This window comes from Salvelinus namaycush, chromosome 16, assembly GCF_016432855.1.
Source record: "Salvelinus namaycush isolate Seneca chromosome 16, SaNama_1.0, whole genome shotgun sequence".
In the NCBI taxonomy this organism is placed as follows: domain Eukaryota; kingdom Metazoa; phylum Chordata; class Actinopteri; order Salmoniformes; family Salmonidae; genus Salvelinus; species Salvelinus namaycush.
This window is the reverse complement of record NC_052322.1, coordinates 26,426,297-26,438,783: the sequence shown is the minus strand read 5'-3', so window position 1 is coordinate 26,438,783 and position 12,487 is coordinate 26,426,297. Positions and strand designations below refer to the sequence as shown.

General features: G+C 39.6%; 1 protein-coding gene across 1 annotated transcript; it reads left to right on the top strand.

Annotated features, from left to right (window-relative positions):
- Positions 1-2,576: 2,576 nt before the first annotated feature.
- LOC120061597 (biglycan-like) lies at positions 2,577-6,734 on the top strand. The gene is made up of 7 exons (XM_039011506.1): positions 2,577-2,826; positions 3,312-3,424; positions 4,592-4,805; positions 5,011-5,121; positions 5,260-5,353; positions 6,207-6,345; positions 6,537-6,734. The coding sequence occupies exons 1-7, from the start codon at positions 2,577-2,579 to the stop codon at positions 6,732-6,734; spliced, it is 1,119 nt and encodes a 372-aa protein (XP_038867434.1).
- Positions 6,735-12,487: the final 5,753 nt, after the last annotated feature.

Below are 12,487 nucleotides of genomic sequence, written 5' to 3'. Positions count from 1 at the left end.
GCAATGTTTATGCAACCAGCCCTTTGTCAGTGGGCTTCATTATCACAATGAATGAGAGCGATTGTGTGTGTTTTTCCTGTTTTAAAGCTTCACTATGTAAAGCAGTTCTAGGTTTTACTTGTGACTTTGACCTTGCTTGATACAGTAGCATGTATTGAAAGAAAAATAATGTGGGGTTACCAAAGGAAACACAGGTAGCTACTTGACAGTAGTGAGAGCCAATGATGTCCAGGTGCCCTCTATACTAAACTCACTGTTTTGTTGTTTGTACAACTGTTTCAACTTTGTGACAAACTTGTGTAATGAAAAATTGTGAAAATAAAAAATCTTAGATAATTGCTGGTCATTGTCTATGGTAACTGTAAATAGTCTTAGTACCTCAAATAATCTGCCTGTGTAGCACTGGGTAGAGTGTTGCGGGATATTTTATTCATAGTGGATTTTGTATTTGCCCTATTAGTGCTGTGATAGTACTTTTTATTTTATTTTGGCCTTATACAGTAGCTTAAATAAAAATGTATGTATATAGATCTCAAACGTTGAATCAAAATAAGTTTAAAATAACTCAAATCTCTCTCCCTTTCTCTCTCTCTCTCTTTCTGTCAGACACACGCACAAACACACAATGAAGCAGCAATGAAAAGGGGACTGGACCAATTTTGGGTTATGGCTTAAAATACTTGTTTTTTCCTTTTGGTAACTACTTCTGTGGTTTTTAACAGGTACTGTGCAGAGTTCTGACTCTGCTGACAGACGGATTCACAGATAAAGGATCATCACATGGAATAAAACACGTATCCTGTATATCACTTTGAGGTTGAATTCATCCTTATTTCATTTATTTGTACCTTTCATTTATTTAGTAAATTATTTTTTGTTTTTCCAAGAACTGAAACGGTAAGTGTCTTAGTAAATATATTTGAGCTTCTATTTGAGTTTCTTGACCTACAGATAATAGTATATTCAGTATGGTTTACAATAGGAGGACTATAATCTACAGCTTTATTCTACAGTTCCACAGTTGGTTTAACATTCTGCATTTGAAAAAAGATTGATTGTTAAAGTAATATTTGACATTTGAAATGGACTATTTAGCTTTGAATAATTTGTTTAAGTCTTCTGGGGGCAACACAACCCTACCTTGTCTACACATTCTATATTACCTTTATTGGCCATGTTTAATAAATGGATCTTGTAACAGAACAAAGATGAGGATAATTTCACAAACATTAAAAACTCAGAGCCACCCCATACTGTAGTTAAAGGGCTCGCTGCAGGGAGACAAGTCTATTACAAAATGATCGACTAAGCAAATAAGTAATTATTGTGTACATCATACATCTCATGCAATGTATTTAGAGATTCTCGTGTATTTAGAGATTTGACACTCTGCTGATATAGATAATGTTTGGGGGAAAGAGTGCTATGACAGAGAGGGTCTATAAAAAACCTTGCCTGAGACCAGCCAGTTATGTGGCTTCTGGGGCCTTACTGTGGTAAAGGGTGTGGGAGTGCTACGGGAGGGAGTAGGCCTTTCACAACACGTGGCAAGGCAAGGAAATGCCAAACTCCAGTTCCACAGCAAAGGCTCTTTGCTCACATGGAAAACCCTCTTTGAAGAACAAACCATTTCAATGTTCTTATTTTCATCAAGAATCTTCTAGCTGAAGGTTTATCTGAGATTATCCCAAATGACCTTAGGGCATCTATTGATAGTTTGCATTACAATCCTGCTAATAAATATTAACAGATCACACACACTGTACTATATTGTACTATATTACACAGACTTATATGTAATGCCGGAATTGTCTTTTGCTATATGTTACTGGATCTGAGATTTTACAATTTTAATGCATAAATTAAAGAAGCCACAGCCTCAGCTAAAAGCAAATAATTAATGAGAGCAGATGTCATAGTTACAGACTCAAAGACCACATAGTATCCATGGTCCATGATTTTACTGCCTCTTATACCAACCACAAAATTGATGGGAAGAATAAGATTGGCTTTTAAGAGAGAACGCCTATGACAGATATGATAGATCACATCTTGAGATTGAAGCCTAACAAATAGATGTATGAAAGCCAGAGTGTATTTCATGCTTTGTCACTGGCTACAATTGCTTTTGGACTGGCTTTTGCTCTGGAGTGGCAATGTTGACAATGAGATTACTCTGGACTGGAGGAGTGAACTGTAACACAATGCTAGTTATACTGCCCTACAAAGGCAAAACCCAGTAACTACGAATTTGGTCAAAAATATTTGATCTGTTGTAATGGCCAGGTATATTATCTGAATAATGTGGTATTTAGTTTCCTGACACAAGAACAAGCCAGTTGATCAGAATATATCATGGAGTATCAGAAACATTGGAGTTACGTAGTTACTGTGTTTTGCATTTGTAGGGCAGCATAGCGTGTGTGTGTGTGTGGGCAACTCTCCAATTGTAGGCTACAGGAATTATAGCTAGATAGTTGCTGAATTCATAACTGTGACACTTAATAGACTGCTGCTCATTTCTGTGTGCTTTTTTGTCTTCCCCTTGTAATTTCTCTTCAACTAAAGGCCTAGCCATGCTTCCCTTCTCTGTTGTCCTTCTCCTGCTGTGTGCCACCCCTCTTCCCACCGCCTCTGTGGCCCTGCCCTTTGAGCAGAAGGGCTTATTGGACTTTGGGAAGAGCATCGATGTAGAGGGGCTGATGATGATGATGATGAACGATGAAGAGGAAGGCTCAGCGGTTGAGGAATACTCTAAACCAGAACAGCCTACTTGCCCATTCGGCTGTCAGTGTAACCAGAATGTTGTGCAGTGCTCTGACTTGGGTGGGTGAAGAGATACAATGTCATAATATTATAATATCATATTGTCTCCAAATGATTCTTTACACTGAACACACAATTGTTAATGTGTAGCCAGCAGTCGCACATCTGCACGTTGCTTTTTAGTGCTACGTGGAATCATGGCCATCTGGTTTCTTCTTAATTATATGGTGACAGCTGAGCTCACACATAAACAACAATATACTGTATGGGTACAAACCACAGCCCAGAGCATTACTCAGCATTGACCAAATTACAGCATGACGATAAATTCTAACTTGTGGATTTATCCTCATATAACCTTAAGAGTGAGAACACACTGTGTGTGTTTGATATTGTCATGATTCATAGATTTTTATAAAAAATGTAAAGAAGCAATAACACAATATATTATATTGCAACTGATTTGTTATCATTGTGAACTGACAGAATGTGGTAAAGTGTATAAAATAAAGCAGGTAAGTTAATCTTGTAGTTTCTATCCGCAGGTTTACACTATGTGCCATATGACATCCCCCCGGAGACCAGGCTCCTGGACCTTCAAAGCAACCAGATCACTGAGATAAGAGAGAATGACTTCAAGGGACTCAGTAACCTCTATGTGAGCACCAACAGTCAAAACACAAATGGTGGAAGAGAGTTCTGGCATTTCAATAGAAAGAAACGTCACTTATCTGTCTTTGCTTTCTTCATCGTAGCACACCCTTTCAGTATCCTAACTAAAAAGAGGCATACTTTTAATGACGTGTCTTCAAATTATACATTGTATAATATATGGGTTGTTCTTGAATTGTGGTGGCATTTGCGTCCCTTGCATTTGCAACCATGAAAAACACTTTCAAATGACAAAGAGTTACACATCATACATGTTTTTGTGTATATTGAACTAATATATTTATATTAACAATAATGCAAGTCCTTTATACTGCAAAACTTTCAGTTCATGCATTGTTTAAAGTACTTAGGGTAAGCAAATTGGTTTGTGCCAGTAGTGATGTGCAGAGTTGTGGTGACATGTTTTGGGGATTTAGAGATATCCATCTGTTCTTTTCAAAAATAGAAAGTGAACAAAATTATTTAATAGTATTGTATAGATCAATACAAACAAAGAAGGCTATTCAAATAATTGTTTTACTAGTATAATGTCTCTCCCTCAGTTGTATGTCATTGGTGTTACCGCCTTGAAAATCACTCATTACAAAGATTTACAAGGACCTTCAGCATTCCCTCCAGTGGCAAACTCCTATCAGGGGAGGGGTACATATATTAAAGAAAATTATTAGCTAATCACACCCTTTCACTATGTCACAAATTTAAGGATTCCATTGATAATTTGGGGTGGCTAAATCAAAAGTGTCACTTGGTGTTACTCGATTCAAATGAAGGGAAATAACACTGTGAGCAAAAGTATTAATCATATCATTTTAGTAAATTGTTTTTAAAGGGTTAATGACCTTACATTTGAGGATCTGTGGCCTCCATTTAAGAAAATCCTCAATAACCAAAAATGTCTCATTGGTTTTAGCATCATTGGTGTTACTACTCCTATTGGAGGCACAATGGTATCCTAATGGTAAAACATATTTAAAGTAATTAAGCTGCCATATTTATAATGGAAAGATGTACACAAATACATTTAAATAAAAAGTTCATATTTTCCAAAATTCCATGCCTAAATGCCACCGCAATTCAAGAATTAACTATATATAACACATTTATTTTGGGTAGGGGTGGCTGGTCTCCTCATGACCTATGCCTCCTTTCTCAGGCTCTGGTGTTGGTGAATAACAAAATCTCCAGGGTGCACCCTCGGGCCTTCATGCCCCTCAAAAGGATGCACAAGCTCTACTTCTCCCACAACCAGCTGACGGCCGTGCCCAAGAACCTGCCCTCTTCCCTGGTGGAGCTGCGCATCCACGACAACCATATCAAGCGGGTGGCATCTGGGGCTTTCTCTGGCCTGCGCAGCATGAACTGCATTGGTGAGATGGCAAGCTATAGTTATAAAAGACCTTAGGCCAGATTTACTATGTGTTAGCACCAGATTAAACATTAGCAACTGTTTTTTTCTGTTTGGAAACAGCATAACACATCTAACATCTTAATGTCTTTGAAGTGTAAGTCTAGCCGCTTGAGTACTGGAGCAAGTTGTGGCATTGACTTAAAACACATATTTTTCTTCCTCAGAGATGGGGAGGAATCCTATTCAGAACAGTGGTTTTGAGCCCGGAGCCTTTGATGGACTTAAACTTACCTTCCTTCGCATTTCTGAGGCAAAACTCACAGGCATCCCTAAAGGTAGAAAACGTGACAACCTTTATAATAATTTTCTTTGGAGTGTTCTGCAGGGCAATATTTGTTTCATTGCTACTTGCCACATATTTCCACTGAAAGTCCTTTGAATCAAGCGGTCACCTGTTTTCCCTCTCCATCTAGATCTCCCTGAGGGTCTACATGAGTTGCATTTGGATCACAATCAAATTCAAGCCATTGAACTAGAAGACCTAAGACAATATGAGAGTTTGCACAGGTACGTAGCTTTACAAGAGGGTGTTCAATGTCGGAGAGTTTCTAAAACTCCATCTAATTATGAATTTATGAGGAGTTTATGAATGCTATAGATGTTCACTACTTATCTTCAAATGTTAAAAAAATATGTAGAAAATAAACAGCGGCCTCCCAGGTGGCGCAGATGTCTAAGGCACTGCATCACAGTGCTAGAGGCATCACTACAGACCTGGGTTCGATCCCGGGCTGTATCACTACCGGCCATGATCGGGAGTCCCATAGGGCGGCGTACAATTGGCCCAGTGTCGTTTGGGCTAGGGGACGGTTTGGCCGGGGGGCTTTACTTGGCTCATCGCGCTCAAGCGACTCCTTGTGGCAGGCCAGGCACCTGCAGGCTGACCTTTGTCATCAGGTGAACTGTTTCCTCTGACATATTGGTGCGGCTGGCTTCCGGGTTAAGTGGGCGGGTGTTAAGAAGCGCAGTTTGGCGGGTCATGTTTCGGAGGACGCATGTCTCAACCTTTGTCTCCCGAGCCAGTTGGGGAGTTGCAGCGATAAGACAAGATTGAAATTGGGGAGAAAAAGGGGATAAAATACAAAAAAAATCAAATAAAAAGCATATAAGTAACAACAGCATAAAGGAAGAGTCATTGTCCAAGTTGCACAAAATAAATAATGTCTGGAATCATTGTGATAGTAGCACCCTCTAGTGGGTTTACCCTTCATTGTCTCATCAATCACTTGATTTCGATATGTGTGTGTGTGTGTGTGTGTGTGTGTGTGTGTGTGTGTGTGTGTGTGTGTGTGTGTGTGTGTGTGTGTGTGTGTGTGTGTGTGTGTGTGTGTGTGTGTGTGTGTGTGTGTGTGTGTGTTAGGTTGGGTCTAGGCTACAATCACATTCATCACATTGAGCATGGCAGCCTGTACTACCTGCAAAACCTGAGAGAGCTGCATCTAGAGAACAACCGGATCCCCAATGTCCCTGGAGGCCTTGCTGGAATGAAGTACCTGCAGGTAAAGTGTGGAGGGGGTTTGTGAAGCAGCATCAATCACATCAACATTGCTGATTTCACTTGTTATGTTAAGTTGCTAAAAATGTATATCTGTAAGGTTTGTATTAAGTATAAACATTGGTGATTTCACTTGCTATGTTATGTTATGTTTTTATGATGATAACAGTTGATATATGTAATGTTTTTAAATAGGTAGTCTACCTTCACTCCAACAACATCAGCCAGGTTGACGTGAATGACTTCTGCCCTAACGGCTTTGGTGTCAAGAAGACTTACTACAACGGGATCAGTCTCTTTGATAACCCAATCAACTACTGGGAGGTGGTGCCGGCCACCTTCCGCTGTGTCAGCAACAGGATGGCTGTACAGTTTGGCAACCACAAAAAGTAGTGCATGAGAGGCACCAGATGTAGGGTAATACATGCAACTCAGATACAAAATAAATAACTTTGTTACACAGTTAAAAAACAATCTATTGATAGAAAGAGCCTGATGTATGGTAAAAGATAAATAACTAAAACATAACTGAAGTTTGTTTTGCATGCATGGAGTGGGTGATATTGTATATTGGAAAGAAATTGGTCATCCATATCATTTCAATCAACCAATCAAATGTATTTTAATACAATTTTTTTTGATGTATGTTACCTTCAATTCAGCTGGTCTATAGCAATTTGGGATTCTCTGTGATTTTGTTTTTTTGTTTGTGTTTTATCTCAACTTACCTCTGATCTGACAACTGATCTCAAATATTGGATATAGAAGAACAATACAAACTGACAGTTGAAAGCACCTTCAGAAGAATCTCTCTTATAAATGTTGTTGAAAAAATGTTGTTGTCATGATGTGTTTGCAGAATATTGAAGATTATTTAGAATATGTTTTGCATACCCTTTATTGAAATCTTGAACAAATGAATGTCATGTCGTGGAAATTCTACACAGGGACACAAAGTCAATCTTAAATGAATCCTTTTTTTATTAACAGCATGCTGGAGAGGTCACAGTCAAACTTAGATGCATAAAGTATCGGCCTGAAGTGAGCTCCGCTAGGGCTGTCCCGTTAAATCGCTTATATAATTACACAGACAAGTTATATTTGCATGATTTAGCTTATTCATCATTCATAATTAATTCATAATTAATGTTTGGTTCATTCATGTGACTGACCAATACCTCACGAGGCTTCTTCTCTCCAAGCTGAGACCTTGAAACTGAGATATCCCTTTCTCAAAACAAGGTTCTGGGCGTACTGCCAAATTGCAGATAATGATAATGAGGTTTCGTTCAATCAGTCACATGCATGAACACAGAAATTGGTTATTAGAAAAGCACAACCAATAAAATGTTCCATCACAGTCATAAGAGGGGTCTTATTTCTCACTCTCCCTGTTTCATTAGGCCTACACTATAATCAGAGCCGGCTGCAGACAATGATCAGCTAGGCTAGGGAGACATTATATTTTCAACATCTTGATGCCATGTTTATAATTATATTAAATATATGCGACACATTTTTCAAACAACCAATAAACAAAGCATACTGACTTTGGGTGCTTCAATATCATGGTTTGCGTTTTCAACACCACAATAAATAGGCTATGTAAATCTCGACTAACGGAAAATACATCCCTCCCTACCTTGTATGCCTACCCAGTATCGAAGGCTTGGCTTGACAATCTCAGAATGTCATTCAACTTTTTGGTGTTTTATAATAGATGCCTCTTTCCATTCATCAAATGGCCACTGCACAGTTTGGATTGATTGATTTTATTTGTCAGTTTAAAAACATTCATATATCCACACGGTACAAAGATTTTTAAAAGTGACCAGGATTGCACAATAAAATCGGGGACTTATTTCTATTGTGGTCCTTGTTTTGTACATAAATACAATTACATACTGTAGATACAAACAAAAAAAGGTTATATTGTTCACACATTAGCCAGCGAAAAGTGGTTATGGTTGGTATGGCTTTGAGATGCTGTGGTAGTTTGTTCCACTCAACAGCGCCGGTATATTAAAATGTGTTCTTACCAGATAAAACAGTGAATATTAGAGTGTCTGGTATTATGCTGGTGGACATCTCTAACAAATGAAAAAGACACTGAACAAAAATATAAACACAACATGTAAAGTATTGGTCCCATGTTTCATGAGCTGAAATAAAAGATCCCAGAAGTGTTGCATATGCACAAAAATATGCACAAATTTTGTGAACAAATATGTTTACATCCCTGTTAGTGAGCATTTCTCCTTTGCCAAGATAATCCGTGCACCTGACAGGTGTGGCATATCAAGAAGCTGATTAAACAGCATGACCATTACACAGGTGCACTAAAATGCGCAAGTTTGTCACACAAGACAATACCACAGATGTCTCAAGTATTGAGGGTGCATACAATTGGCATGCTGACTGCAGCAATGTCCACCAGAGCTATTGCCAGATAATTTAATGTTAATTTCTCTACCATAAGCCTCCAACATAATTTTAAAGAATTTAGCAGTACGTCCAACTGACCTTACAACCGCAGATCACGTGTATGGAGTCATGTGGGCGAGTGGTTTGCTGATGTCAACTTTGGGAACAGAATGCCCCATGGTGGCGGTGGGGTTATGGTATGGGCAGGCATAAGCTAAGGACAATGAACAAAATTGCATTTTATCGAGGGCAATTTGAATGCACAGAGATGCACAGAGATACTGTGACGAGATCCTGAGGCCCATTGTCATGCCATTCATCTGCCACCATCACCTCATGTTTCAGCATGATAATGCACAGCCACATAATGCACACAATTCCTGGAAGCTGAAAATGTCCTAGTTCTCCCATGGCCTGCATACTCGCCAGACATGTCACCCATTGTTTTCCCATTGTTTTCTTTTCTCATTTACAACTGCGACCTGGCCAAGATAAAGCAAAGCAGTGCAACACAAACAACAACACAGAGTTACACATGGGATAAACAAACATACAGTCAAAAACACAATAGAAAAATCTATGTACAGTGTGTGCAAATGTAGTAAGGTTAGGGAGGTAAGGCAATAAATAGGCCATAGTGACGAAATAATTACAATTTAGCATTAACACTTGAGTGATGGATGTGCAGATGATGATGTGCAAGGAGAGAAACTGGGGTGCAAAAGAGCAACAAAAAAAATAACAATATGGGAATGAGGTAGTTGGGTGTGCTATTTACAGATGGGCTGTGTACAGGTACAGTGATTGGTAACCTGCTCTGACAGATGATGCTTAAAGTTAATGAGGGAGATATAAGTCTCCAGCTTCAGTGATTTTTTGCAATTCTTTCCAGTCATTGGCAGCAGAGAACTGGAAGGAAAGGCGGCCAAAGTAGGTGTTTGCTTTGGGGATGAACAGTGAAATATACTTGCTGCAGCGCGTGGGTGTTGCTATGGAGACCAGTGAGCTGAGATAATGCGGGGCTTTACCTAGCAAAGACTTATAGATGACCTGGAGCCAGTGGGTTAGGCAACGAATATGTAGCGAGAGCCAGCGAACGAGAGCATACAGGTCGCAGTGGTGGGTAGTGTATGGGGCTTTGGTGACAAAACGGATGGCACTGTGATAGACTACATCCAATTTGCTGAGTAGAGTGTTGGAGGCTATTTGCGAAGTCAAGGATCGGTAGGATAGTCAGTTTTACGAGGGTATGTTTGGCAGCATGAGTGGAGGAGGCTTTGTTGCGAAATAGGAAGCTGATTTTAGATTTAATTTTGGATTGGAGATGCTTAATGTGAGTCTGGAAGGAGAGTTTACAGTCTATCCAGACACCTAGGTATTTGTAGTTGTCCACATGTTCTAAGTCAGAACCGTCCAGAGTAGTGATGCTTGGCAGCAACCAGTTTTACTAGCATTTAAGAGCAGTTGGAGGCCACGGAAGGAGTGTTGTATGGCATTGAAGCTCGTTTGGAGGTTTGTTAAAACAGTGTCCAAGGAAGGGCCAGATGTATACAGAATGGTGTCATCTGCGTAGAGGTGGATCAGAGAATCACCAGCAGCAAGAGCGATATCATTGATATATACAGAGAAAAGATTAGGCCCGAGAATTTAACCCTGTTGCACCCCCATAGAGACTGCCAGAGATCCAGACAACAGGCCCTCCGATTTGACACACCTCCAATTTGACACACTCTATCTGAGAAGTAGTTGGTGAACCAGGCGAGACAGTAATTTGAGAAACCAAGGCTATTGAGTTTGTCGATAAGAATGTGGTGATTGACAGAGTCGAAAGCCTTGGTCAGGTTGATGAAAACAGCTGCACAGTACTGTCTTTTATCTATGGCGGTTATGATGCACCCATGACCAGCTCGGAAACCAGATTGCATAGTGGAGAAGGTACGGTGGGATTCAAAATGGTCGGTGATCTGTTTGTTAACTTGGCTTTCGAAGACTTTAGAAAGGCAGGGCAGGGTGGATATAGGTCTGTAACAGTTTGGGTCTAGAGTGTCTCCCCTTTGAAGAGGGAGATGACCACGGCAGCTTTCCAATCTTTGGGGATCTCAGACGATACGAAAGAGAGTTTGAACAGGCTTGTAATAGGGGTTGCAACAATTTCGGCGGATAATTTTAGAAAGAGAGGGTCCAGATTGTCTAGCCCAGCTGATTTGTAGGGATCCAGATTTTGCAGCTCTTTCAGAACATCAGCTATCTGGATTTGGGTGAAGGAGAAACGGGGGGGGGTTGGGGGTGGCTTGGGCAAGTTGCTGCGGGGGGTCCAGAGCTGTTGGCCAGGGTAGAGATTTCCAGGTGGAAAGCATGGCCAGCCGTAGAAAAAATCCTTATTGAAATTCTCGATTTTCGTAGATTTATCGGTGGTGACAATATTTCCTAGCCTGTGCAGTGGGCAGCTGGGAGGAGGTGCTCTTATTCTCCATGGACTTTATGGTGTCCCAAAACTTTTTGGAATTAGTGCTACAGGATGCAAATTTCTGTTTTAAAAGCTAGACTTAGCTTTCCTAACTGACTGTGTATATTGGTTCCTGACTTCCCTGAAAAGTTGCATATCGCGGGGGCTATTCGATGCTAATGCAGTACGCCACAGGATGTTTTTGTGCTGGTCAAGGGCAGTCAAGTCTGGAGTGAACCAACGGCTATATCTATTCTTAGTTCTACCTTTTTTGAATGGGGCATGCTTATTTAACTTCTCTGCGCTACGGATCCCTTTAGCGGGATCATTTTCCTAAACAACCGCTGAATTGCAGGGCGCAAAATATTACTAACAATATTTATAATCATGCAATCACAAGTGAAATATATCAAAACACAGCTTAACTTGTTGTTAATCCACCTATCGTGTCAGATTTTGAAAATATGCTTTGCAGCGAAAGCAATCCAAGCTTTTGTGAGTGTATCAATCAATGTTACAACAGCTAGCCCCAAATTAGCATGGTCACGAAATTCAGAAAAGCAATAAAATTAATCGCTTACCTTTGATAATCTTCGGATGTTTGCACTCACGAGACTCCCAGTTACACAATAAATGTTCTTTTTGTTTGATAAATATTACTGTTATAACAAAAAAACGCCATTTGGGTTGCTCGTTATGTTCAGAAAACTACAGCCTCGTTCCGGTCCTGAAAAGCAGAAGAAAATGCCCAAACGTATCATATTCAAAAATATTACTAAAAATATTTATAATCATGCAATCACAAGTGAAATATACCAAAACACAGCTTAGCTTGTTGTTAATCCACCTATTGTGTCAGATTTTGAAAATATGCTTTGCAGCGAAAGCAATCCAAGCTTTTGTGAGTGTATCAATCAATGCTACAACAGCTAGCCCCAAATTAGCATGGTCACGAAAGTCAGAAAAGCGATTAAATTAATCGCTTACCTTTGATAATCTTCGGATGTTTGCACTCACGAGACTCCCAGTTACACAACAAATGTTCTATTTGTTCGATAAATATTACTTTTATAACAAAAAAACGCCATTTGGGTTGCGAGTTATGTTCAGAAAACCAAAGCCTCGTTCCGTTCAACGAAAATTCCAAAAAGTATCCGTAATGGTCGTAGAAACATGTCAAATTTTTTTATAATCAATCCTCAGGTTGTTTTTAACAAACATAATCAATAATATTTCAACCGGATCGTAACCTATTCAATAAGAGAGAAAAAGAAAA